At 37.1% G+C, this 27,241-nt stretch overlaps 1 protein-coding gene across 6 annotated transcripts in view; it reads left to right on the plus strand.

Annotated features, from left to right (window-relative positions):
• Positions 1-27,241, plus strand: part of CNOT4 (CCR4-NOT transcription complex subunit 4) — a 75,164-nt gene that overhangs the window by 31,001 nt on the left and 16,922 nt on the right. The window contains exons 1-11 of one of the 6 annotated variants that reach the window (XM_053942815.1): positions 115-163; positions 685-928; positions 8,215-8,412; positions 11,119-11,205; positions 11,737-11,838; positions 12,577-12,702; positions 17,227-17,360; positions 21,265-21,420; positions 23,986-24,043; positions 24,501-24,750; positions 26,574-27,071. In XM_053942815.1, the coding sequence (XP_053798790.1) occupies positions 755-928; positions 8,215-8,412; positions 11,119-11,205; positions 11,737-11,838; positions 12,577-12,702; positions 17,227-17,360; positions 21,265-21,420; positions 23,986-24,043; positions 24,501-24,750; positions 26,574-27,071 (1,783 nt within the window). In that variant the 5' untranslated portion in view covers positions 115-163; positions 685-754. Of the gene's footprint in view, positions 1-114; positions 164-684; positions 929-8,214; positions 8,413-11,118; positions 11,206-11,736; positions 11,839-12,576; positions 12,703-17,226; positions 17,361-21,264; positions 21,421-23,985; positions 24,044-24,500; positions 24,751-26,573; positions 27,072-27,241 lie in introns of those variants that run through there. The other 5 variants (XM_053942818.1, XM_053942816.1, XM_053942819.1 and 2 more) reach the window with 5 other exon arrangements.

Here is a 27,241-nt window from a genome sequence, read left to right on the forward strand (position 1 = left end):
ATTGTGTGCTGATGAAAAGGATAACTGACTTGGATGGAAGTTTGACACATGTAGAAAGATGTGTACCTGAAAAATCATGGCTAATGAAGTAGTCCTGAAGATGATCTCAGATCAGTCTCTGGACCAAAACAATGAGATAGACAAAAGAAACAAATTATCCTGAGTAAGGAGCTTTCCTTGTTTTTGTTTGTTAATTCTGTAACCTACTCAAAAGTCTGAATGGATGACCTAGATATTACTGCAAATCTCGTTGTTCCAAGTCTCTGAGCAAAGGAATAAATTGATTGTAAACATTGTCCCGCATTCAAGGATTTGACTTTGGATTTGTAAAGGACTTCAAGAAAGCAGTAGTTAAAGGAGGTTAACATACATAGCATACAACAATGTATGGCGTATGCTGATTTCTTTGCAATCTACATTTTGAAACCCAAACAGGTTAGTGAACTGCCAGAGTGCTTGTCTGTCCAGGTGGGGAAGGTGCATCACCAGTACCATCTTTCATATTATTGTGAGGCTCATAAGTAGGAAAAAACAATCCGAGTTGATTTAGCAGAAACTTGTGTTTTAGTAGGTAACTTGTGCGGGGAGAAGAAAAGTGATGAAGAAAAACTGAAATGCTAAAAGATACAAAAGAAAAGTTGTCAACAATTTTAATAATATTTTTTCTTTTTATTTCTCTTGCAGACCTTCAAGTGCTGACCTTCTTGGTCTATTAAGTTATTATAAACTTTTGCTGCTCTGCGAACATATAAAGATGTCTCGCAGCCCTGACGCTAAGGAAGACCCTGTGGAATGCCCTCTTTGCATGGAGCCTCTAGAAATTGATGACATCAATTTCTTCCCTTGCACCTGTGGGTACCAAATCTGTCGTTTCTGTTGGCATCGTATTCGCACTGATGAGAATGGACTTTGTCCTGCTTGCAGAAAGGTAAATCCCTGGAACAGCGAATTGTCTTGCATATTTCACAAGGTTTTTGTATTGTGTTGGTACCAAAGACATCCTTTTCCTTGAGGGAAGCAATCATCTAGTCATGGCCTAGATCAAGGGTGAGGTGTTGGATCCTTCAGATTCTGTCTGCATGTGTATTGAAGCTGTTATGAAACAGCTGGTCTTGGTTTATTAAATTCAGAACTGGAGTGATAGGGGAAGCTGTGGATCAGAACCAAGGCATGCTGATGCTGAGAGAACTGTCAAAAATAAAAATCCTTTGAATTGGGGTGCTCATGCATTAACAAGTCTTTTTCAGGAAGAATAGTGAGAATTCCAGCATCAGGGGTTTGCTGGGAGCTAAGGGTCAGATAAACTGACAGAGCTGACTGAGGGGCAAGTTTATAAAGCACCTGTTTGTTTTGTTTGTGGCACTGGGGCTTTTAATCCATATTTTAGTGGATACTAAATATATAAAAACCTTCAGAAAGATATCCAGTGGTGTTAAATTTTGAACCATTTTAAAATCTAGACTGTTTGTCTAGTGGTCTGATCTTGTTGCCAAATGCTTGAAGGTAGTACTTGATACCTCCCTGTCTTGATGTCTTGTGGATTTGGTTGGCCACAACTGTAAACCTCAGCTTCACCAAGTTGCCTGTTATTTCCTTTGAATTACTTTATTTCTCCTTCTAGTGTTTTGTTTAAACTCATTATTTTCTTATCTTCAGTGTTTAATAAAATTCCTTTTCAGTATCTTCTTGTCTTTAATGACTTCCCTTGATGTTCCCTTGTAACTTTATTGCCTGGCCTTTCTCTTCTTGTAGTTGCAGCTACTTGTGTCTTCTTGTTCTCCTATTTAATAATGATCCTGTCCCTAGTTGATGCCTCTCTTGTCTTCCTGTCTCATGTTACAGCTTTGTTTTCAGACCCCAAGTAATCTTGGTCTCACTATCTTTATTCACTGCCACAGTATTTTATAAGCACTTCCAGTCATATTTTCTTGCTGCTCTTTTGGGCTTTGGCTCCACTAGAGCTGCTACTATTCACCTGTGTTTGAATGCCTCTGCAAGCCTGAAGGCTTTCCCACAGCAACAAGTTTGTTTAAAAGTTCTCTAAGTTTGCTGCAATATTTGAGCCCTGTGTTCTGCAAGGAAGATCCACATGTCATCAGCCAAATAATTCTTCACTTGGGATACCTGCTGTAGATGACACATGCTGTATAGTAATGTCCCAAGTACAAGAAATAGCACAAGAAAATTTCTACTCTTCTGATACAACATGAGATTTCTGGGATTTCCTTGTCTAAAGTTGCTTTGTTTTCCTGGATTTTTTACACTATATTTACCTGTTTGTTATTCAAAGTTTGTGAAATATATTTGAAGAATCACGGGAGCAGTGTGCTATTCACTGGTTTTGGGTGTCTAAATTCTTTGAAATATGCTGAACTCTTAAACGTGGAATACTCTGCCCTATTGTTGGATGTGCAAATATTTTGGATACAGTTTGCTCGGAAAAACTGTTTCATGAGGAAACCTCGAGTAAGTGCTGCGATTGGAGTGAAACATACTGGCCACTCCTGGAGAGAAAGGAGACATCTTTCATAACAGATGAGGATTATATTGATTCTTCATTCACGGACTGCAAGATATTCTTGAGTGGATTTGGAGCTGTATTGCTGGATTATAAGAGGTTGGCATGAAGAAGGCTGGCTGAGGAGGACATTTCTTTCGTGGCATAGACAAAGACATTGTGATGCAGAGACCACACCAGGATCTTGGGAATAAATCCTCTTGAGCTACAGAGTTTAGCATTAAATAAGTGAAGAAGGCATCTTTTGAAGTGTGCTGGACAGAAGGAACCAGGTATGTGTATTTGTGTTCAGTGTGTCTAAGTAGTTCCTGTCTGTGCGTAGTAAGGCTTCTGGGGAAAGATCTGAGCATTTTTTCTATTTGTAACTACTGCGGCGTACATTGTTTGTGGCCACTTAAAATGCTGAAGCACAGAACATGGCAAAGCAACAAAATTTTAGTAGGAAAGTTTATAGTAAGTACAATGGTTTCAACAGATATGCCATATTGTTAGGATGAGTATACCAGTGCAGGATACTTATTGTGAAATGGACTGTAGATAAACATATATTAAAATAAAGATGAGTATGTTATTTACAGTTACATAATAGAAATTTACTATTTATTTACTATTTATGCCAATGTTATTGAATGCAGTGTGATTTACCCATAATTTGAGCACTAATCCATGGAGAGGAGCAGCGAACAAGTTACCTGTCCAGGGATTTAGGTGGAAGTGTTTGGGGGAGATTTTGGAGAAGTTTGTAATAAAATAGCATGGCTAAGTGCTGTAGTGGCACCTATGCCATTAGATATGAACTGTGCATTGCATATATACCATTATCTTCCTAAGCTTTAATGCACTTCTAACTGAAAAGATGTTAGCTTGTGGTTTCTTCTGCCCAGGAGAGAGTACTTCTACATGTTTGAACTGTTATATAGCTTAATATCTGCACATGCAGAATATGTTCATGTGGTTGCAGTCAATTGATTTAGTCTGCCTTAAGTTTCCTCCTGTGAATAATAGTAGTACACAAACATTTACTTTAACAAGATGCTAGTGTGAATTAAATGCTGGTTGGAAACTGGTACGTCTTAGTATTAACATGTTAAAAACTTTCTAAGCTTTGTTCGAATCTTCTGAAATAGACTCAGAAAATAGTCTTGTTTCTAGAGAAATAGAAATTGTTTCTATTTAATTCATTAACTCCAAAAATACCTACTTAAAAGAAATGGAACTGTCTGGCTTTGGGTTCCTGATGCCCTTCAGAATTGTAGGTGTAGCCAGTTGTAAGATACTAAGGAAGGCTTCCTGTTTTTTCCAGTTAATTATTTTATCTGTGAGTGAAATAGCTGCTAACTGGACAAGTTAGAATAAAAGTGTGCTGTCTTCAGAAGAGATTTCTGTAGCCAAAAGCTGGTTTGCAGGTCAGCAGACTTGCTGGTTCTGATTGTAATGCCAGTGATTTTTGTCTTTGCAGTGATACTTCTATTATCCTTTCTGTACAATTCAGCAGTCTAGGCCCTGTTTGCCATGTGAATAATATATACCATCTCAATTGCTTAGAGCATGCCACTCTCAGCCCTTAGTGTCAGTTCCTACACTTTTTAAATCCAGCAACAAAAATGCCTAGCTTATTCATGTTTAAGTACTTTGCTCTTCCACCAAATAATATCACTTTGATACACAGCTGTTCCTGTGGTGTGGCTTTGGCTTTTTGTCCAGTTCCTTGACTGAGCAACCTTTATTTCTCCTATGACAGGTCGAGCACTTTCTGTTAGAGATGGAGGGAAATAGCATACTGCTAGATGTATGATCAAGAAATTAACATGCTTTGTCCATGCTTCTCCTACTACTTCTGTGTAAAAGGAACACTTAGTCTTAATGCACAGTCTCCAAATATCAGTGTTTCCTCCTATGCTTTTAATCCCACAACTGAGTAGTTTGGTGTAACAACTGATATTTTGAAATGGATAGGAAATAGCTTTTTTAAAAAATGTAAGTATAATGGTGTATACTGTGCATAAACCTTATTGACTTCCTTTGTATTTCTTGTTTCAGGACGTACTTGGTAGCAAGACAACAAGTGAGAAATCTTGGTGCATCCATTCTGTGGAAGGAATGTGACCTACCTGGGAATGTCAAAAGCAAAGTGCTTGATAAATCACAGCTCAGCTTTCAACAATTGGGAAATGGGGAAAAAAAGTGTGAAAGGAAACAAAACTGAAACAACAAGACAAAATTAGTCAGGAATACGGAGAATTCATCAAGGGCCATCTCTGATTAGATAAAGACTTCAAGAGAGAAATTCAAACTTTTGGGGATGTTCTTGTAGGGACTACCATGCATTTAGTGTAAAGAAAATTTGGTCATATTCCATGATGGAATGCTTTTTTGGGGAACATCAATGTTTTTTTCTGAAAAGCATTGGTATAACTTAAGCAAAAGGTGTCAGCTAAACTTAGTGAATCAGTGATGTTGATATCTCCTAATATCTTCCATCTGAAAATACATCAATGCTGATAACCACTAGAGATAGCTACTTTGTTTGCATCTCAAATCCTTTATCAGCTAAGGCAGAGACAGTATGTAAAGAAAGTATATTGTTTTAAAAAAAGATGTGGGCATGTCAGTAGCATTTCCACTTTAGTTGTTGAAAGACCTGAGACCTTCTGGTATGTGTAGTCCTCTCTGCTTCTGATTTGTAGGGTTAGACAGCATAAACAACATACCAATGGTGCTGTGAAGTACACCAGCTGTCAATCCACTTTGCTTGGCTTTCAGAGATTTGTTCCAGCAGTCTGCAGTGCACATACCTGTTTGTAGTTGAACCATCATCCAAATTTGTGAACTTCAGCACTGTGGGAAGCAATGACTCTGAAGAGGAATTAATTTATTTCCCTATCTGTAAACTGATTTTGTCCTTTATTTGAAAGGAAAATGGTTTCTAATACTATTTTTTAGAATTGGTTTCTGAAATGTTGATACAGTGCTTATTTACCTTCCACCCTCTTTAAATGTGCAATATCTCCTAATTTGTTGTTATGCCACATGTGATACATAGCTAGGAAAATCATCTACCCCTCAATTGTGTTTGGGTTATTCTTGGGATTCAAGAGTGCAGATTCATTTACAGGTCCAACAAGTCAGTATATCACACTATTTCTATTCCTTGGGAGCATTATAAGCATGTCATATGAGTGATACACATACAAAACATGTATTTAATACATGAGAACTTTGGAAGATTCTGTTGCTCAAACAAGTGTGGTTATCCATGATGGCACACCAATTACTGCTGCTACTTAATGACTGAAGTTCCTGTTTGGCTAGCCTCAAGCTTTCTACTGAGATGGAGACATTTCTCTTTCCCTGATTTTGAAGCTGCTGCCTAGTTGAGTTCCTACTAGGAGCTTTTATGCTTTCCTGTAGAAATACAAACTACTGTTTGGACATACAAATGTTCTGTTCAGGGTTATGCTTGAGCTACCCCAGGATATTTCCTGATTGATGTTCATCAGGACCTCCAGCAGCAAATAGCTGTACAGAGAAGAAATATCCTGTCTGACTTGCTACTCGCTTGAGAATATGCTCTGAATGTGGCTATACTTGGCAGGAAAGAAGCTGATTAATTTTGGCACTGTTTGCTGTAGTTTCCTTGGACCTTCAGGAGCTTTACTGAATCTGTTGAAAACTTTTAATGCATTTCTTGCACAGTACCAGAGAGCGGCACGCTTGCAAGTTTTGCCTTGCACAGTATGGGATGTGGAGTAGGAATTAATCTTTGAAAGAATGGATTGTGGACAGGACATCACTTGATGTAGGGCAAGCCGTATTTTTGGAACTATATCTGTTATACTGGTGCACTTTTCTTCCCATTCCTACCTGAACTCACTGATAAGTGAGATAACTCACTCTTTGCCCTGAGTCGTCTTTCTTTCCTATAAAAATCCAACATTTTTATTCTTTAGTTTACATGATTGACTAATACAGATTTTGAGAAGCTCATTAAGTGTAAAATTATTCTGCATCTCAGAAGTCCTCATATGTAGATGTGTTAAAACACAAGATAATAATTGGCTGTAGCAAATCTCAAATGACCTTACTAGTTGGTCGTTGGTGTTCATCAAGTGCATTCTAAAATCTATATAACGTGTTCAGTGTTAACTCTGAGTTAACTGAGTAACAAAGCGGAGTAATACTGAATATCTTTTTGAGAAATGTTATGGTTTTGACTGTTCTTCAAGGATAACTTGAGTCCTTATTGTGTTTTCATGTTAAGGACATCTTCAACTACTGCGAAAGTATCTTACACATTTAAATTCCTTTGTGATACTAAAACATGTTCCAGAGGACTTGATGTTTGACTGTGAGATGCCATCTGCTCAAGTCAACTGTAGCGTATTTGCAGAACATATCTCATGTGTAGCATAGCAATGCTGAACTTTAAACTGAAAAATGGATCTTGATTTGTTTGGGGATGTACTCAGAAGACTTTCAGGTCTGAGCACTTGGTGGTTCTTTGAGTAATGTCATGCAACTATGAGGAAGATATGCTTTTAACCTAAACATTTTCAGCTGTAGATTTTTCTCAGGTTATTTAGTATGACAACTAGTTTTGTACTCCTGTCATTAACACAGGACAGTCAGGAAAAAGTTAAATTCATTTCTGTTGGACTTGCACACTGAAACCTTTGGTTATGGTAGTACAAGCAAAGACCTTAGTTCAACATACTGCTGGTGAGCTTGAGCTTAGCTTCTTTGTCTTAAGTCTTTGTCTTAATTCACATCTCCCGTATTCTTCTCATTTTTTACTTCTTGATGTTTAGAAACTCTTCTTTTTGTTTGAGATATATTTTATGTACTTGTTTTTGTGCTTAGCATTGCTTTCTGTGTACAATGTGAAACCTGACTTCTCAGTCTGAAAAAACTGGGACAGGTAAGGAATGTGGGACTGCTTTGAGGAATAATCTGGGGCAGAGGATAGTGCACTGTAGTCTGCAAGACCCAGCTAAAATAGTGCCTTTATAGCATGAATAGAGCAGTCTTTCTAGGTAACTCTGAGGATACTTGTACTTCTCTTGTATACTTTTGAGATTAAAATATACAGTGTTATATCTGTGTTTGGGGAGGGAGAGACCAAATTTCAAACTGGTACATAAGCATGGCAAGAATACTGTCATTAATTGTGTTGAAATCTCTCTTCACTAAAAATTAACCATGTAAGCATTGAGTAGTATGATGATGTTACTGTCTTGAACTTAGTGGACCACTGAAACTACATTTGTATTTTAATTTCTTGCCTCAGAAATACTTAAATATACTTGAATGTCTTGAGTACATTTAAGTACCCAGATCTGTATCAGAAATAAAGTGCATGCTTTCATCCTGCTTACACTACGCTCTTGTTAGTGAAATTATAGCAGGATGTGTTGGCTGTCATGTTGTAGTTGCTTGGTAATGTTACCAAATTGACTAGGTAGCTGGGTTAGAATGTGGTTGATACCCAAATCAATATTATGTCTATAAATGGAAGAATTCTGTGAAAATTTACAAAAAGTTTACCTTTCCCACAGGACTGAGTATGCCTCTATAATGAGGGTGGCCATAATAGTCAGATCAGTATAATAAATACATTTTTGCATTAAAACAGTGATTAATGGTTTTCAAAGGTGTTGTTTCTTATATGGATTTGTTTTAATGCTGTTTATGTTTAGCCATATCCAGAAGATCCAGCAGTGTACAAACCACTCTCCCAGGAAGAGCTGCAGAGGATAAAAAATGAAAAGAAACAGAAACAAAATGAGAGGAAACAGAAGATATCAGAGAATCGCAAACATTTGGCCAGTGTACGGGTTGTACAGAAGAACCTTGTCTTCGTGGTAGGGCTATCTCAGCGCCTAGCAGATCCAGAGGTGAGCAGTTCACACTTTCAGATCTTGCTCTTAACTTGCTGCCATGAAACATTGGAAAACCCTTGTGTTTCCCTGAAGGATACGTGTTGAGAAGGTTTGCTGCTATTAGACCCCCACTTCTTAAGGGAACTTCGCTTCCTGCTCCATAATAACCTCAATAAGTGTCTCTGTTTTAGAGAGTAAAACAGTTGCTCTGTGATTTAGGTTTTTTTTGGGGGGCAGAGGGGGGGGAAGTTGTTCTTTGTTTAATAATGGGAGCTTGGTTTTAAGCTAAAAATAAGCATAAGGACATTTCAGGTACTCATTTTCCTAGGTTGGATCTGCTGGCACTATACAGCTATGTCGTGAATCACCAATTCTAAAATGAGAGCTTGGTTGGATTACAAAGAACTGATATACAGTATCACACAAACCTGTAGGGACAGAAGAAAAAAGCCAACACTTGGAAGTATATACTCCCAAGAGCCATAAGGATTATGTCCTTAGGAAAAAGTTAATAAGCGGAAGACCCCAGAAAAAGTTCGCCCACTACTCTGCATCATCAAAAATAAGGTTTACATTTGAGAAAACTGTTTATATTTAAAAGGTTTTATTTACTTCCATCATCAGTCATAGCTGCAGGTGGCCAATGGAGTAAGTGCTAATGCATAAAAGTATCTTGAATTAGAATATGGAGGAAATGTACTACAGGATAACATACATGTCTTCAAAATTACAGTGCCAGATTAAATTCACTGTGTCAGACTAAATTATCTGGAGAAGTCTCAAACAGAAGGGGCTGTTTCTGACATCTCAGTCTGTATTTTGGTAGACCGGTAAAGAACAAGTGTAAAAAGCTGTTTTTAGTGAAGGAGAAAAAAAGGAAGGATAAGAAGGGAAAAGATCAAGTTAAAACTGATCTGGTGTATAACACTTCAGTAAGTACTGAAATATAGCAGCAAGTATTTGCAAGCAACTGTCAGCAATGGCTTGGGGCTATTTATCATTGAAAAATGCAGTATGAATTTATTATTGAAATTTAATTTCTTTGACCAGATGGAGGATTTGTAATCAAGAGAAATAGTAGTAAATACAGTTGAATTCTTTCTTTTTTTTTCACCTCAGATAATTTTACACTGAATACGTGAAGTAACTAGGAATGGATTTATTTGGGGGTTGGGGATATGCTGTACTAGGTGTATTGGTAGCAGTATTCTCAATGACATACCAGAAAATAGTGTGTACTTAATGCTGCATATAGTACAAGGTGACTTGATCTTCAAGAAACCTAGCCTAAGAGAGATGAGCTAAAAAAAGTATCCAATATATTCAAGTTTTCCACTTAAGCAGTCAAAAAACTCCTTCATAAATTGAGATTATTTGGAATGGGAGCTTGGCTGCTATGTGCTGTTTCTGGAAATAGTCTGTGGATCATAATGGAGTACAGGTGGATCCTTTTCTATTGACATGCTCTTAGGAGAATTGTGAAGGCTATGCTGTCATACTGTACAAGGAGTATAATCTGTAACATGTTTAGGTAAAAGGGAAGTTTCTTTAGGATTGTCATTCTCTTCTGGAATGATGCCTTCAGGGTGGGTATAGTATGTTTCAAGAGAGTGTAGACCAAATGAAGAGCAGTCAGAAGAGACCAGTGAATGACTGGTTATCTATACAACATGCCCTGTTGTTCTTTGGGATATTCTAATTGTGATGCTGTTAGTTCTTGAAGGCATTGAGGCTCGCTTGGGAAGGGAAGAGGGGTAGTTCAGTACAGTTGACCTACAACTGTAATATGACGATGGAGCAGAGGAAAGAAATCTTCCTTTATAACATCTGAGGTTATTATATAGAACTAGAAATGCCCTTATTTTGTCTAGCTTCAGCATGAGTAGTGAATACTTCTGTACCTTGTTCCATCACAGAAATGGGAAAAAAAGGCATGTGGTATAAATGTGTCAAATATGTTGCCAGTTTCATTGGCACACAGGTAATGGTTATGCAGCAGAGTTGCTTAATATGCTGGTGATGCTCTCGCTTTGCACAGGGTCCCTAAATGATGTGTTAGTACTAACTGATTCCAGGAAGAGCAAGATGAGTGGTTTTTTTCCTTTACAGATGTGATAATCACTCATTCATTTCAGCATGATACTGATTCTGAAATGTTTTTTCTTGTCCCTGGAAATTTTCTTCTGTTGTCTTCCTTTACTCTGGTCTTTGGAAAACTTGAGAGATTATCTAGAGCTGATTGGTTTACTCCCTTTTTCTTTGGAGTGTGGTGCATGGCAGTCAGGATTCAGCATTTTGTACCTAGTAATTAACATAGCTGAATGCAAGTTTAAGGTGTATGGTTATTTGGAAACAGAATGAATGTGATTTTTATTTTTTAAATCAAATTATAAGACAGGTATATACAGGAACTTCTTATGCTGAATGGGATATATTTTGCCAGGATGGGATTTGGGTAATCAGAGTACTGAAAGAATTCTTTTTTTTTAATACAACATGAAATGTGGGGTATTTGTCTTTAAAGTTCTGCAGTGACAACATACTTTGTATTGCAAGTAACTGTGTTTTTATGTGGGAAGACAAATCTAAATCTTTGTGCTCTTCTTTTAGGAGAGACCTGTTTTTTATTAGTTAAAGGTTTTAGCTGCACAGTTTCACAGAAGAATAAGTGCACCTCTGTATGAATTATAAGTATACCACTTGAACTTTCTTTTCTTGTAGGTTTTGAAACGACCAGAATATTTTGGGAAGTTTGGTAAAATACATAAAGTTGTCATTAATAACAGCACATCATATGCAGGCTCACAGGTAAGTCAGAGGCCTTTGTAATTTTAAAATTTTAATTCCTTTAGAGAATACATGTGTGCAGAGTGATTCTAGGGCTCCCTACTTCTGATTAAGCAATAGGTAAGAGTGTAAAAACTAAAAAAGGCCTTGCAACAATCAAATTACTGTTAAGTTACTGAGGCAGTTTTGAGCCAGACTCTCAAAGTTGGATGCAAAATGCAACATAGAAAGATTGAAATCTGGGATACAGGACAAGAAACTTTAAAGAAGCAGCAATATGACATTTAGTCACTAATATGCATGTTGGGGATAAAATGTCTTTAAAGTATTTTTAGAACATTAGTGCAACATACTGATACATTTCCTCTTTTCTTTGCTCTTCATGCATCACATATGAGTTTTTATGACTTCTACCTTTTTTGTCAGTTTCTTGTTAAAAACATCAAGCCCTGAATATAGCAGTTTATGAAGTGAGTGGCTAAAAAGGTGACTTAATGATCAGATCTGTCTGGGGAAAGAAAAACAAGTAAATAGTGTGTGTTTTCTTCCTAGGGTCCCAGTGCCAGTGCATATGTAACCTACATCCGGTCAGAAGATGCCCTCAGAGCCATACAGTGTGTCAATAATGTGGTGGTAGACGGCAGAACACTTAAGGTGGTAATATTTATATCTTCTTGCATATATATTCTGGAACATTAATATCAGGGATTAGCATACAATTTTGTTTGTTTGGGTATGCTTGTATTGCTGAACAAGAATGTCCAGTACATTGGCTTTTGACTTTTTTTCCGGGTATTAATATCAAAATGGAAGTTCAGTGAGCATCCAACAGGCAGTGTTTTGTTGGGTTAGCAGATAACTTCTTAAAACAAAGTTTGAAACAAACGTATGTACCTCCTCCCTGTGCTCATAGTGGCTTTTTTGTTGTATAGCATTATAATACAGTGTGAAAACTGACTGTTTGCTTTTACAGAACATTTCTGTAGTCTGTACGCCACACCTCTCAAAAGCTCTCTGGGAAATTAATTTTTTTTTTCCTTTTGGTGTCTGTGTAAACAGGTGTTCAGGCTGATTTGGCCAAATTGGTGGCTATAGAAAATCTAGTTGCTATTCATTTCCTGACCCTGCTACATGTCTCCTTATGATTATGCAAATATTTACTGAGGCTCTTACTTAAGCATTTATTTAGGTTGGATGAAAATAAAAATGCATCCTAATTATCTAATCCTCAAGAATATATATATTTCTTACAAATGGACTTTTTATTGTACCTGCATAAAAAATGCATTATGATGGAATTTCAAATCTTTAGGTAATTTTTTTTAGATATAACTTCATCTTATATGATTAAAGGCATTTTTAACCTCCAGTACTTATTTTTTTTTCCTTCAGGCATCATTAGGTACAACAAAATATTGCAGTTATTTTCTAAAAAATATGCAGTGTCCAAAACCAGACTGCATGTATCTACATGAGCTAGGTGATGAAGCAGCCAGTTTCACAAAAGAAGAAATGCAGGTAAGTGTAGTGAATGGGAAATACATGAAATGTGCCACGTATGTCTTATTGTCTATGATTTAGTCTAATGTGTGTAATGTGTTTGCTGAATGTTAGGGCAGTAATGAATTTTGAAATCCAAAAGGTGATCAACCAGTTCGATATTGCAAAGAACAGTTAGTTCAATTTTTTTCATTGCATGCTGTTTTAAAGTCTGAGAAGTCCGGTGAATGTTCATGAGACAAAAAGATGAAGATAAACTCTTAGCCAGGAATCCAAATAACCTGAGCTAACTACTTTCTCTTTTTTCATACTAAAATAAGGTAGATCTCTGTGAGCGAAGTTAGTTCAGATCTGGGTTTTATTGTAAAATTGGTGTGAGTGGACAGTTATCATGGATTGACTCCTGTGCTGTGACTGACCATGCTGTCTGAATCCCAGTAACCCTCCTAGACTGTGAAGTGTTTAGAAACCATTTGCAAATAAAACAGTGAGGGTTACTATAATAGCACCTAAAAACGATGCTGGGTTTTTTTTTTACTGTCTCAACATCAAAATGCTTATTGTCTAGGGTAGGGAACCAAGTAAATGGATAGCTTTACTGTCTCAAATGTGGTGCATTCTGAAGTCTTTTGATCTGTTTCCATCCCTCTACATGAGGTGTGGTAAAGCTGTTAAACTCAAGTATGCCAACCTTGCATCCATGCTGTCATTTTTGCATGTGGTCGGTCCATGAAGCAGAGGGTCCCCACTCTTAGTGCCAGTGCAAATTTTGTTCTAGTAGAATTTTTTTATGTGTTAGGCTGATGTAAGCTGGAGAACAAAGAAGAATGTCTATATATATTAAATACTTTCCACAAATTATTTATGAGGATTTCAGCAGATAATTGCAATAGAAGGAGAAATTCAAGGACAAACCAGGCTGCCTTCCCTGTATGTTTTCCTGTGTTTCTCCCACCACCTAGATATGTTACATATACATGTTTGAGGGTATCTTCCCATCTAGTCTCTTTAGTTTTTTATAGACCTGTCAGCCATGAATTTATTTAATCCATTTTGAACCTGTCGATACTTTAGTCTTTTGTAGCAGCAAGCCCCAGAAATTCACTAGTTGTTTTGTAAAGTGCTTTCTTTTGCCTGTGTTAAACTGCGAACTAGTTAGTTTCGTCAAGTGTCCCTTAATCTTAGCTTCATAGTGCTTGCTGAAAGCAAAACTCCTTATTCACTTTACTCATTGCCTTTGTGATATGGCAAAACTTGATCTAGTCTGTCCCAGGTTTCTCTCCAAATCATAGTTTCTGGTCTTTTAAATTCTTTTTAAAGCAGTTGCTCCATTTCTGCAGTGTCTGTTACCCTTTTCTATATTTTCTAGCTGTGTCCTCCTTGAGATGGAGAGTTCAGATGCATGATGTGTGGGAAGCCAAATTTAATTTATCAGTTTTCAGTCTGTTATATGTAGTGTGATACATGCTTTATAATTTTGTTTTAGTTTATTTGAAGTGGCCTTCTTAGTGATGCCCAGCACATCTTTTGTGGCTAGTGCATAATCGACTAACAGTTTCAGAGGTCTGTTGGCAGTAACCTCAGCATCTTCTTTCCTGAGCTGTAACAGCCAGTCCACAGATCAGGAGTGGGTTACTAGGGTCTAGACTGCTTTGGCCTTCTTGTGTCATCTGACGTGTCCTTGGTGAAGCTTATTTGCCACCATTTGCTTGTTTGCCAATTTCTCTGGGATTCCTTTGGAACTCCTCATTATCAGTGGGGCAGTTTATTACCCAAAAGGCTTGATACTGTCAGCAAAGAACTTGCTTTTAAGTCCTTTCTCATGCATGCCGATGGTTGCGTAGAACTGATTCCAGTCATCAGTCCTCATTGCTTGCTTCTGCATCCTAAGGCTTATACTTTGAACCATCTTCAATTCACACTCTCTTCTGTGGCAGTTTAATAAATAATTAGTGTGAAACCTTATCAAAAACTTCTTCTTTTAAAGTTTTGTGGAGCCTCTCTATTTATGCTTACTGAATCTATGGAGAATTCATGTTAGTGAAACAGGGTTTCCCTTTACAAAAGTTACTCAGAGTCAATCCCACTGGCTTGTGTTTATCCCTCAACTTCTATTTTAAAAATTACTGTTATTGTTTTTATTATTACCTTGTAATCTTTGGAAGGATGGAGGTTTATTTAGCAGCCTGTAGTTCACAGAATCTTTTCTATAGCCCTTCTTGTAGAAGTCAGTGGCAAACTGTCAATCCTCTGGCCTAACTGCTAGTTAAAATTGATAGGCTACGTATCTTGGTCAGGATTTAATTTTCATGTGTGAGTTTCTTCAGAGGTCTTGAGTGGAATTTACATCATCTTGGTGGCTTACATGAGTCTTCCTTCCTTGTTCCTTGTTATTTTGCTTAAACTTCTTTTGAATTTCATATTGCTTTCTTAAAAGTAATTGGCAATTACGCACCTGCTAAGTACACTGTTCTTTTGGTGTGCCAACTTTCCTGCATTTGTGTGTCAGTGACTTTCCAGGTCCATTTAATGAGATTGAATGTTCATTATTTCACACTTTGTATTTAAAAAAAATTGTCAATGGATGAATTTGTATGCTAGGTTAAATAATTATTAATAGTTCTAAATATAGTGGCAAACTAAAAAGAATTGGTAGAACTCCAGGAAGTCTAGGAAAGTGAAGATGGGAATTTGAGGTGGGTTCGAAATGCAAAGTTTGGCCTCTGGGTTGTCTGTTATAAATAAAATACAGTTACTGCAAGCTTCTATATAGGATTTTAATCTTGTTTCTTTCTTGCTTTTGTGTGGCAAGTAAATGAACTTAAGACTGACCTCTGATGTACCTGGCTGTGATATTCAGTCTTTAGTCACTGAAGCAATTTGAGAGATCCAGAGAGGTTTCTTCTTACTCAGCTGCTTAACATTGGCAAATTGTTAATTGTGCAAATCTGTGCATCAGCCTAGTTGCTGCAGTCATAGTAGATGGTAAAAGAAGCATTTCCAGGGTGCAGAATATCTCAGGGTTTGCATTTAGGTGAGCCATACTGTAGAACCACAATTTTTCCTACTATAGGTAGCAGCTTGAGTGTAGACACTGACAAAGTGGGTAAGATGATGCATACACCAGATGTTTCAATCCTTCTTGAGAGGTGTATAAGTTGACTACATAAGGACACATTCAGGATCAATCAGTAATAGAGAATTGGAGGATTAAGTAGCAAAAGAATGGACTCATTGATAGGGTTCGACCTGAAGTATTCCACTGAGATATGCACTTGACCTTCTACAGGCACCCATAAGTGAATGTAGTTTATCAACAGTACTATTTTTTTGTATTTTGTGTATTCGTGTTTAATTAAAAAAAAAGTTATATTTTTCTTTTAGGTTGTAAAATTTTTCTAGGGGTACGTCCACATTGCCTGTGCATTAATTCCATTCTTGTTCCAACAAAATAGTATGGAATTAATTAATGTTGAAGAGTTAAATTTTATATGTACAAGTAGTGTGAGAGCTTCTAAATCAATACTGAAGATATGATAGATAATAACTTTGGTGTTTCAGACTTAGGATTCAGAAGACCTGACCATAAATCTTGGCACTTATTTCCTTTGCTAGAGGACATCTTCTCGTATCTGGAAACAGTAGAGAGAAAAGCTATTGACAACTTCAAATTCACTGTTCTATTTTGTATCTTGATTCAACTATAACAATACTTAACTTGCAAGTAGTAATTCTTAGGTTGGAGTGTTGTAACAACCTACAAAAACCATGAATGCTCATCTTGAATTTCAGATGTTATTTTAAGTGTTGGGGGTAGGAGTAGATCTTGCTGGTTTTGTTTTTTATATTAAGCCACAGAATATTATCTGCAAGCTAAACTGAAAAATACTCTCTTCCTTCACTTGCCAGATTCTAGTACTCTGGAGTTGAATTGGACCTCCACAAATTTCTGAAAGCAAGAAATTGATCTCAATTGATTCAATTAGCTGAAAGAATATTTCAGTTATTAAAAAGAATGATTTATCAGTTACTGCTTAGAATATGCTGCTTGTCATGTCATGCACCTCAGCTGTTTTATTAAGCCAATATAAAATTACTTTCATTTTGGAAGAACTTTTTGTTTCAAAGGAACTGTTTGTTCTTCCATCTTCCGAAAAGCTTAGAATGGTTGAAATACGAAATGCAGACTGTCTTGGAGATGTCACTGTTTGTGATTTCTATGGTATATTTGTGAAGCTCTTGATTAGAATTGAGGAGCAATTTCTAATAAGGTTGTAGGCGCTTTTCTGCTTTAGAAGTCTCAAAAATTATAAATCGGTAGGTACATCCAAGTGATTTCTAGGCAAGCTTTAGAGCTGTTGAGATCACATCTGTGCTGAGAGTGAGCAGCACTGTTTTGAGTTTGACAGGAATGAGCTGATTAGTTGTAAAGGCTAAACTACTAAGCTTTGGGACATGTGTATTATATATATATTAAAGAAATTATAACTATAAATATATGTATATTATGCCAGCATTCATTGTGAGTTTCTCTTTCCTTAGGCGGGTAAGCACCAGGAATATGAACAGAAACTACTGCAAGAATTATACAAACTAAACCCCAACTTTCTCCAATTATCTACGGGTACAGTTGACAAGAACAAGAACAAAGTGACAGCACTGCAGAGGTACGATGCGTAAGTACTGATACTGGACTGCCTGGTTATTCCTTCTGGTTATTCCAAAGAAGACTTTTATTCCTGTTTGATCCCCCAAATTGCCTACTGTTTTTAGTAGCTATTATATGATAAAATCCGATAGGTTTGTTTTTCTGTGGAGAGACGTATTGTTTAGGAGTTATATTCTCCAATTTAGAGTGTTCCCTCTGAAGCCGCTCCACATTCCTCCCCCTTGCCCTCCCCTGTACCAAGCAGGAGAGGAGAATTGGAGGCACAGAAGGTAAAGATCAGAACAATTTACTGGAAACAGCAGTGAGATAAGAAAACAGTAACAGCAGCAATACGAATGACAGAGGGTACAAGAAACAGTCCAATGATTGCTGACCCCACAGAATCCCCCAGCAGTACTGACCACTTCCTCTGCTAGGCTATGCTGACCCATCAGAGAGCCCTTCCCCAGAAAATTAGTTAAGGTGGGTATGGAATTGATTGTCCTAGCCATGCCCCTTCCTGGCTACTGCAGAAATGAACCCTGTCCTGGCCAGAATTAGGACACATGCACTACTTTGTTCTAAAACAGAGTGTGTCTTAGGAAAGAAACATGTTTCTGCATTTGGATCAGTAGTTCAGAAGAAGGTATTCTGAAAGAAGACCTTGTATTTCATATTTGCAAAACCAAATGTATTTGTTAAAGACCAGATGTCTACTTTCTTGGTATGGTGTCATTATGAATGCAGTCTGTGTTTTTGTAACTGAGGTACCTTATAACCTGAATGTGGTTTTTTACGTTATGATTTATAGTGCAGCCCATATATTTTTTACCATGTTGTAACTGCAGATATAAGTTATTATGGCTTGCTAAAATAATGTTCTGTTTATGTAGTTTGTTCAGTAAGTTGTGAAAAGATTTCTGTCTGTATGAGTTTATAGTCACACAAAGATAAATGAAAGTCTGAGGAAATTGTTCACTCAAATGTCATATGTAAGATAAAGAAATAAAAACTGTTGACAATTTTTTCCACTCCTTTTTGTAGGAGTTTGATAAAGGATATGGGCAGAGCGGAATGTGAAAGTTAGATTGCACTTGGTATGAAACTTGGCCTTGTATTCAGGGTTTGTGTTGTGTGCCAGTTCATGCACTACTGAATTTTTCAGACAATAGTTTGCCAGTGGCAGCATCACTGCACAGCCATCTAAGCAGGACAGTGGGTACTGTATCTAAAATACTATCAATGGGTCTTGAATGAGCAGAATACAATTCTGAGAGCTGGTATTCCAGCTGGTATACTGGGACTATTTTCTTTAATTTCTGGAGGCAGTTTCATTTGCACTTTGACTGCAAGTGGTCAGGGCTTCCAGAGGGATCTTTTTTCTTAAGGACAGAGCTGCTTCTTATTTCTCAGGCACTGGTTCAATATTGACTTCAGAGGTAAAGTGCAGCAAGCAATACACCACTTCTTGAACTTTCACATTGATTATTTTATGTTTGAAATCTGAACTAATTTTGATTTGAAACCTGATTAGATCCCAGCAAAATAAATTATACCACTGTGGGAAGAATGCCCTGTCTGAAACTGCAGCTAACTTTTATGCCTTTAGGAAGCAATTAGGAGTTGGAGCTTGGCCAGTCTGTGGTGCTAACATTTAGCACTTAGGGAAAAAATGGCATGTTACTCTGAAGGCAGCAAGTGGTAATTTCTGGCAGTAATTTCTCTTGTCAGTTGAACAGCATAATCATACTCTGTTCTTTGCTAATGCCTAGGTTCCACCTTTAGGATTGCAAAGTGAATTTCCTGCAGCTGGGATTTGGACATGTTTCGTCGTAGCTTTTGCACTGATGAATGCACATTGTTCTTTCACAGTTTCTACCCAATTGGGTTCTCGTAGGATTCGTTGATACGATATTCATATTTCTAGCAGTTTGTCACAGCCTCTGACAACTCCAAAGTGGTTCTTTGTGTTTCTGGGGTGCAGAATTTCTGCTTCATAACAGAATGGAACAGAAGATGAGTTCTAAGTACTGGATACTTAATTATAAATATCCAGTAGTAGAAAAGAGTTTGTTAAACTCTCATAAGTGTTGTTCTACAATTGATTTAATTTGAAAGGTCCTACTTGCAGACCTTTTCTTCCTGCTGAAGACAACTGTTAAAATCCCCTAGGGCCACTCTGTGTACTTGTCTCCTGCTATGTTACTTGATAGTCATAGTGACTGTGTTCTCTTAAAATTTGAGATATATTCCACATTTCAAATAGATCAAACTTTTTTTAAATTTTCTTGATGACATTTTTCTGAAGAAATGAAATGAATATTTTCTTATGCTACAAGAAGAGCTAATTGTTAAGCACATGCTGACCTTTTAGAGAACAGCCCTTCAGAGACATGCAGCCTGAAGTTAACTAAAACAAACAAAAAAAACCCCCACACGCATACAACCTCCCACCTCAAAACACACACCAATTTGTTTCTCTTTCCCTTTTTCCTTGGATGCAAGGCTGACTTTTAACTGGCATTTTAAAGTTTTAGTATAGAGATGGCTTTGCACTGTAGTGAACATAAATTTGAATATTTAAAATAAATTGATTGACAGCTTTGATAATCTAGATTTCAGTTAATTTTTGTACTATGAGACTGTTAAATGACAGGTATTCTGCCTCTTTCTGTTCATTCCCTAATGTTCTGTATCTGATCAACTCATTGGCTCTAACTTAGTCCAAATGTGACCAAAGCCAAGATGAGATGTGTAGATCAGATCAAGGTACTCATCTATGTACATATTGTATACATAGTTGAGAAAAGATGGATACAGAATAGCAAATCTTAAAATACTGAGATTGAGGGGAGCTACTATTACTAATTTTATCTGAATAGAAGTAGGAAGCATTTGTCTTGTTATAAGCAGTTACTGAAATTTCCAGATTCTGACTGTGAAATTAGTAAATTGACCTAAAGATGTAAATGTTGGACCATGTAATAGGAATATACTAATGTAGGGGAGCATCTGGAAGGATATATATGTTAAGGTTTTTTTTGATGAAAGCTGCTTTCTTATGAAGACAGGACTTGGACACTAAAACCAGCTCCTTATAGAAGCAAATGAAAAGCTACAGGTAACCTAGAAGAACTTGAGAACACAAAAGATGATATTTTATAGTAAGATTGCAGGATTGACAGACAACACTGTATTTGAATCCATTTGGTTATAGACTAGATTCCATTTTGCTTAAATTTGTACAGAATGTAGCTATTTACTTTGGGCTTTGAGTCTACTCGAACTTTTTCAGTTCTAATGTGTATTCAAAAATGAAATTTAATATTACTTTATAAAAGGGAAGTAATTATGGCTTTAGACTAGAAATGAAGGGAGCAGTAACTTGAACATTGTGTTTGGCTGGCTGGTCTCATGGTCTGTTAGTAAAGCTGTGGACTCCTCTGTAGGTGTAAAACATAAAACTTCATCTGTTGTGGCCAGGCTTGATAGGACCTGGAATATAAAACATAATATTAAAAAAAGAATGACTTAGCTCATGACCTACTGAACTTAAAAGTTATGGGCTAAAGCAAGTAATTCTAAATGAGGTATGCATAGGTCTGGACACTTGAACTATTGATGGCATTTTTAATTTTTATTTACATTTTTTTCCTCTCAAATCAGCAAGTTTGGACTTTAGGATTGGCAAAGCAGCTATATATTCAGGAAAGAAAACAGAATTCCCTCTGGTTTTCTCTCTACCTATCCCACTATTTTTTTTTATGTCATCACCTTTTAAAATCTGAAAAATAATATCCAGATAAATCTATTCTTATGGATTGTCTGGCACAAAGATTTATTTCCCCAGTGTTTACAATTTTTAAAACACTTTCTTCATAACTTGAACTCTTCTATTTTTTTTTTTTTATTTTACTCTTGCCTTTTTCCAGACCCAACAGTAATAACAAAGATGCCTGGCCATCATTACAGAGTTCAAGTAAATCAGCCAACGGTTTAACAATGGAACACAGGAAAACGCCTCCTATATTAGAAAATGGCACAGACCCAGAACACATGACTCCAGATGGTGCAGACTCAGATTTCGGGTAATTGTGCTGCCTTTTGTACTTCAGATAGCTTGCTTTCTCTCTCACTGATTTGTGTGGAGGGAATGATTCTTCAGTCTCTCTGGTTGGAGAGCTGGATACAAATCCTGATCAGGTCACAAAAAGCTGGGCTTAGTGTAGCCCGTGTTAAAAAGGCTGATTGGCACACTGTGCAGGAGAACCCCAACATGAAGTTAGTAAGTGACAGTACAGGTAATGGCTGAGGGGAACAGAATAACCAGGGGATCAACAGCTTGTACAGCTGCACAGTCCCAGTCAGAGCTGAGCCCTTCCTTTTTTTCTATACAGAAGCTTCCACAAAAGTAGCACGCTATTTGCTGTACATCAGGAGGCTTGTTACTTGGAAAAGCTTCAGTAAAGGGAAGTTAAATGTTAGGGCTAAAACATCTGTCATTTCCTTCCAGTGGTGTGTTCCATAAAAACAACACAGAGGAAAGAGTTCCCCAATTACCACTCAGAGGGACAACAGGGCAGCAGGTTGAACTGAGGTTTCTTTGTGTAGAGGAAGTAATTAATCTGCCTATTGCCAGCCAACATTTTTTTCTTTTTTGATGCCCTTTTTGAGTAGAACTGGTAGAACTCTTCCACCTTATGCATCACTAGAAGTTACAATCTTAGTCTATAGTCATGCTATATTTGTTTTTTATGGACCCCTTTAGGTAATAAACATTAGGCTCATTCAGAGGTTGAATGGGAAAAAAGCAAGGTAAACCCAAATATTTCAAGCAGTGGTGCTGCTGGTTAGATAGCCAGTCTTCATTTTAAATCAATATTGAACCAATGCATTAAAATGGAGAGTGTTGAAAGTGGTACCTTCTTGTTAGGCTAAATAGCAGTCCAACTGAGGAGCAATCAGAGAGCCTGTGAATTGCATCTCAGTAGTGATACGCAGTTATTTTTTTTCCTGAAAAGAATGTGTTTAATGTAAATAAAAATATTGTAGTCAATAGATAATGAGCCTTATTCATTCCTGAGGTCTGGAAGTCTATCTTGCAAATAAAGGCTCCTTAGGCAGGTTCAAGTATAATAGACATTTTCATTGTTTAGATTGTCAGTAAAAGTTGTCTTACTCATAGCTTTGAAAACTGCAGTATGGTGAATGTTAGCTCTGTAGGAAAAGAATTTGACTGGAATATCAGCTCTTCAGTCAGAATTGATTGTGTAATGAAGAGTCTACAGCAGACTTCTGTGCTATAGGAATTTAGAAATTACTAACCAAAAGCAGTGTGTTTCAAATGGAAGAGCTTTATTCATGCTGTTGGATCACTAAGTAGAGAATATTTGTAAATCTTCACTGGAGTAACTCAGTGATTTTTCTTTTATAGTCATAAGTATCTCAGCTTAATTTATCTGTTTGAGATACTGACTCAATCAGTGCACTTTTTTCACAAAAAAAGGTATTGATGAATACTCTTACACAGTTTCTTTTAGAATGGAGAATTCGGCTGGGTTTCAATTACTCATTTTGGAGTGAGGGGAAAAATTACAAGTGGAAGAAATGAATAGTTGACCTTACTATATGGCTGTATGCAGTAATTAAAGTTTGCAGCAACAAGGGCTGTTTGAATACAAGGTGTATCTAGAATCTGAAGTCTGCACCCAGATAAAAGAATTTGTTACATATATTTTTCAACATCATGACTGTAATTTAACTTGTATCACGTTGTGGCCTCTTAGTGCAACTGAAACTCATGTTCGTACTTCTGATGCTTGTTTGTAGAATTTGTGTATTGGCCTGTGCAGCCTGATGCTTGTGCATCTTTTCTCATGGGTAAATAAAAATGAGAGTACCTTGAAGTTGCAAAGCAAAGATTTTAGTATAAACTTCAATAATACCATTTCATTAGTGTGGTATTTAGCATTATTGGGGCAACTCACTGATGCCCATAAGAATCTTGAATCCTGAGATGTGCCATTTCAGCCAAGTCACCATAATTTGCAGTGAATGGCTTTCTGAGGTGGTTTTCTGCTGTATCTTACATTATGCTTATTTTTGACAGTTTTTTTATGCTATGTTCCCCTTCTGTCATCTCAAACCTCAGTCTTAAAGGCTGGTGGGAAGCTTAACCTGCCACCAAGACTAAATTGTTCATTTCATGTTTTATCTCTCCCAGATTTATTTAGGATTTGTATGGAAACTGAAAATTAGCATGTTTGGAAAATAGATCTTTTCCAGTTTCTTTACAGTAGTATTGTAGATGGAACTGACTATTACAAAATACTGTCATAGTATAGAGTTCTAGGTTTTTGTATGGCATAGAGCTGCTATGAACATGTTCAGAACTTTTCTTTGTTCCTTAAGGCAGTCAGCAAGCAGAATGGAGAGTGATGAAAAGAAGTATTACAGCATATGACAAATTATTGGAATGCTTATGATTAAAAAAGCAGTCTCATAAAAAATAAGTGGACTTTTTTCCTTCTTAATTCCTACTTTTAAATTTTTGTCTTAATTTTAAGTCTCTTCTTCCACTACAAAAGCAAATGTTGATTTTTCATGTTAAATACTTGAGTCTCTTACTGTCTTTTTCCCTCCCACTTTTGCAGCCCTATCGATAAACCTTCAGATTCCCTCAGTATAGGAAATGGTGACAGCTCTCAGCAGGTAAGACAAAAAGAGAAGTGCTCTGAAAGTAACAAGTGGGTTTGAGGACTTAGTGCAACTTGCAGTTGGAGAAGCAAGTATTTCCTGAAGTGTATCATAACTGGGCATTGGAATGGGCTCTCCCAGGAGGTGGTGGAGTCTCCGTCTCTGGAGGTGTTTAAGAAAAGATGGATGTGGCACTTAGTGCCATGGTCTAGTTGACAAGGTGGTGTTTAGTCATAGGTTGGACTCAATGATTCCAACGATCTTTTTCCACTCTAGTTGATTCTGTGATAATTTTAAACAGTTGAAAAATGCTATTGCTAAGTTGATTTTTTTGTTTGACCTTGTGCTGAGCTATATATTAACAAAACAAATTGTAGCCAGGAGCTTTGAGGAGACTTTTCATCTGAGTTAGTGAAGAATATTTAATATATAAACTCATGTCCTAATTTTTCTCTTTCTCTGTTGCTTGTAGATAACAAACAGTGACACACCTTCACCACCACCTGGTTTAACAAAACCCAATCCAGTTATACCCATCAGTTCATCTAATCACAGTGCACGGTCTCCTTTTGAAGGGGCTGTAACAGAATCACAGTCACTTTTCTCTGACAACTTCCGGCACCCTAACCCCATCCCTAGTGGGCTTCCTCCATTCCCCAGCTCTCCACAGACTTCGAGTGACTGGCCCACAGCCCCAGAACCACAGAGCCTCTTCACATCAGGTACATCCACAGGTTACATGGCTGGGTGTTGCTTGCTTTTGCAGTTGCTTAAAACTTGTACAGAGTTGTACAGAGCTTAAAACTCTGTAGAACCTAAAATTCTAGGACTTGTTCCATACTGTGTTTTCCCACCTTACAAATGGTTAAAATTTGTCACTTAACTGCAGATTAATTGCATTGACCTAAGGGTTTCTTCTTAAATAAACTTTGCAGAGCTTTCAAGCTGCATGATTAAATTATCAGAGCGCTTTTTTTAGTTTTTCCTAGCAACATGCATAGGATGTGACATGTATGGTTTAATATTTAGTGTTATATGTTTTTATTGAGAGGGGGGGAAATACATGGTATCAGTATATTTTGATGTGATAATTTTTAATTCTAATATCAGAAGCTGTTGTGTAAAATTCAGAATTTTCTTAGTATCCTGCAAAGTTATCTGAAGGTGTCTCATCTTTCTCTTTGAGGCAAGATTCTATAAATTCAGACAAGTTATGTTAAATTTCATCAGCTGAAAGATACCTGTATTTTTCAGGTACTGTTCTATGAAATACCTTGTCATATGCACAAAACATTGTTTTAGTAATTGTATAGTCTTGGAAATGGTTAACAGTATTTAAGAGTTCACAGATAACTCTGAGGGAATTGTTAGAAAACTAAATGAAACAATATCAGTAAAAAATTGAATGTAAATAATATATAGTTTACTTAGTGATTAGTCATCTTTTGATGTTTATCTTGCTTCTGGATATCATAATTCTGTTTGTAAACAATATTTGTTACCGAGGACATTCCTTTCTGCTAAGGCACTCGGCACACCAATTTTGTGAGGATTAAGTAGCAGTGAAAGATAATTTCCAGGTAGTAGGGATCATAGTTAATAAAAAGTGTATGGTTGTGGTTTAAATAACCACAGGACAAGTGGTTTAAACAACCAAAGGACTAGTTCTGGTTGGTCTAGCAACTCTTTATCATCATGGATTTTTGAGTGAAAATAGAAGTGTGGATTTCTTCTCTGAGAGGGTACTGAACCTTCTTACAGTGGCAGACCAGGTCCCTACCAGCAGAGGGAGTTAATGGTGCGAGTGATGCTACCCTGTACTTAGCAGGTTGCTTGACCACAATTTTGAGGAAAAATAATGAGAAGACAGACCAGAATTCATTGAGTTTTAATAGCTAACTTAACACGATCATGAAACGAAGTAGTAACTGAAAATTAAGACAAATTCTGGTAACTTTTTTTGCAATACTGCCTCAAAATATTTAACAGTATCTTGTAATGCAGTTCCCTTTTTTATCATTGTCTGTGTTTTTTGTGGGTTTTGTTTGTTGGTTTCGGTTTTGTTTACTGCTCTGAGGTTCTTCCTTTTGAGAGGACACATCCTGCTTATCTTTTTGCACAGCATTAATCATGAAAGCAAAATATTGAACTGAGTAACAACCTTATTTATGCTCTGCTTGTTCATACTTCCATGAAGTGGTATGGAGTATAGAAGGTTCTAAACAAGTGGTCATTGGTCTCTTTCTACTTGGGACTATTCCTGAAAATACTTTCTGGACAAGGTTTTTCCATAGTTCAAGAACAGTGCAGCTGTGCAGTAAAAATGTTATTTACTACTTCTAGCACTTCTCCTTTAGTAGAAGCCTATGACAGTTTGATCTGAAAATGACATTCTAAGCTGATGAATAAGGTGTCTTTGGGGAACATCTAAAGTAGTATTATATGGAGGATAAAAGACCTCAGTCAGATACACAGGCTGAAATTTTTTTATAGAAAAATTATTTATAATTCTTGTTCTAAATCCTGTTCCTTTCTTCTCCAACAGATACTATACCAGTATCCTCCTCCACAGACTGGCAAGCAGCTTTTGGGTTTGGTTCCTCCAAACAGCAAGAGGACGACTTAGGGTTTGATCCCTTTGACATCACCCGCAAAGCCTTAGCAGACCTGATTGAGAAGGAACTGTCAGTCCAAGACCAACCTTCCCTTTCACCTACATCTCTTCAGAACCCTACCCCACACACTACAACTGCCAAAGGGCCAGGTTCTGGATTCCTGCATCCTGCTGCACCCACAAATGCCAACTCTCTCAGTAGCACCTTTCCAGTCATGCCACAGAGGTTTCCACAGTTTCAACAGCATCGAGCAGTTTACAACTCCTTCAGTTTTCCAGGCCAAGCAGCTCGCTATCCTTGGATGGCCTTCCCACGCAATAGCATCATGCACTTGAACCACACAGCAAATCCCACCTCAAATAGTAATTTCTTGGACTTGAATCTCCCACCACAACACAGCACAGGTCTGGGAGGGATCCCTATATCAGGTAGGTGAATAGGGACAGCGGTGAAAATTATTTAATTCATGCTCTCAGCTTCTCTGAGTCAGAACAGGAAAAGGAAATAGCCAGCAACGAAGAGTAGACTGTTATCTATTGACTGTCGTACTAGGTTATGAACAGAGGGAGGAATATTGTTTTAAATAGATCCTTTGTAT

The sequence above is a fragment of the Vidua chalybeata genome, chromosome 5 (assembly GCF_026979565.1).
Source record: "Vidua chalybeata isolate OUT-0048 chromosome 5, bVidCha1 merged haplotype, whole genome shotgun sequence".
NCBI lineage: Eukaryota > Metazoa > Chordata > Aves > Passeriformes > Viduidae > Vidua > Vidua chalybeata.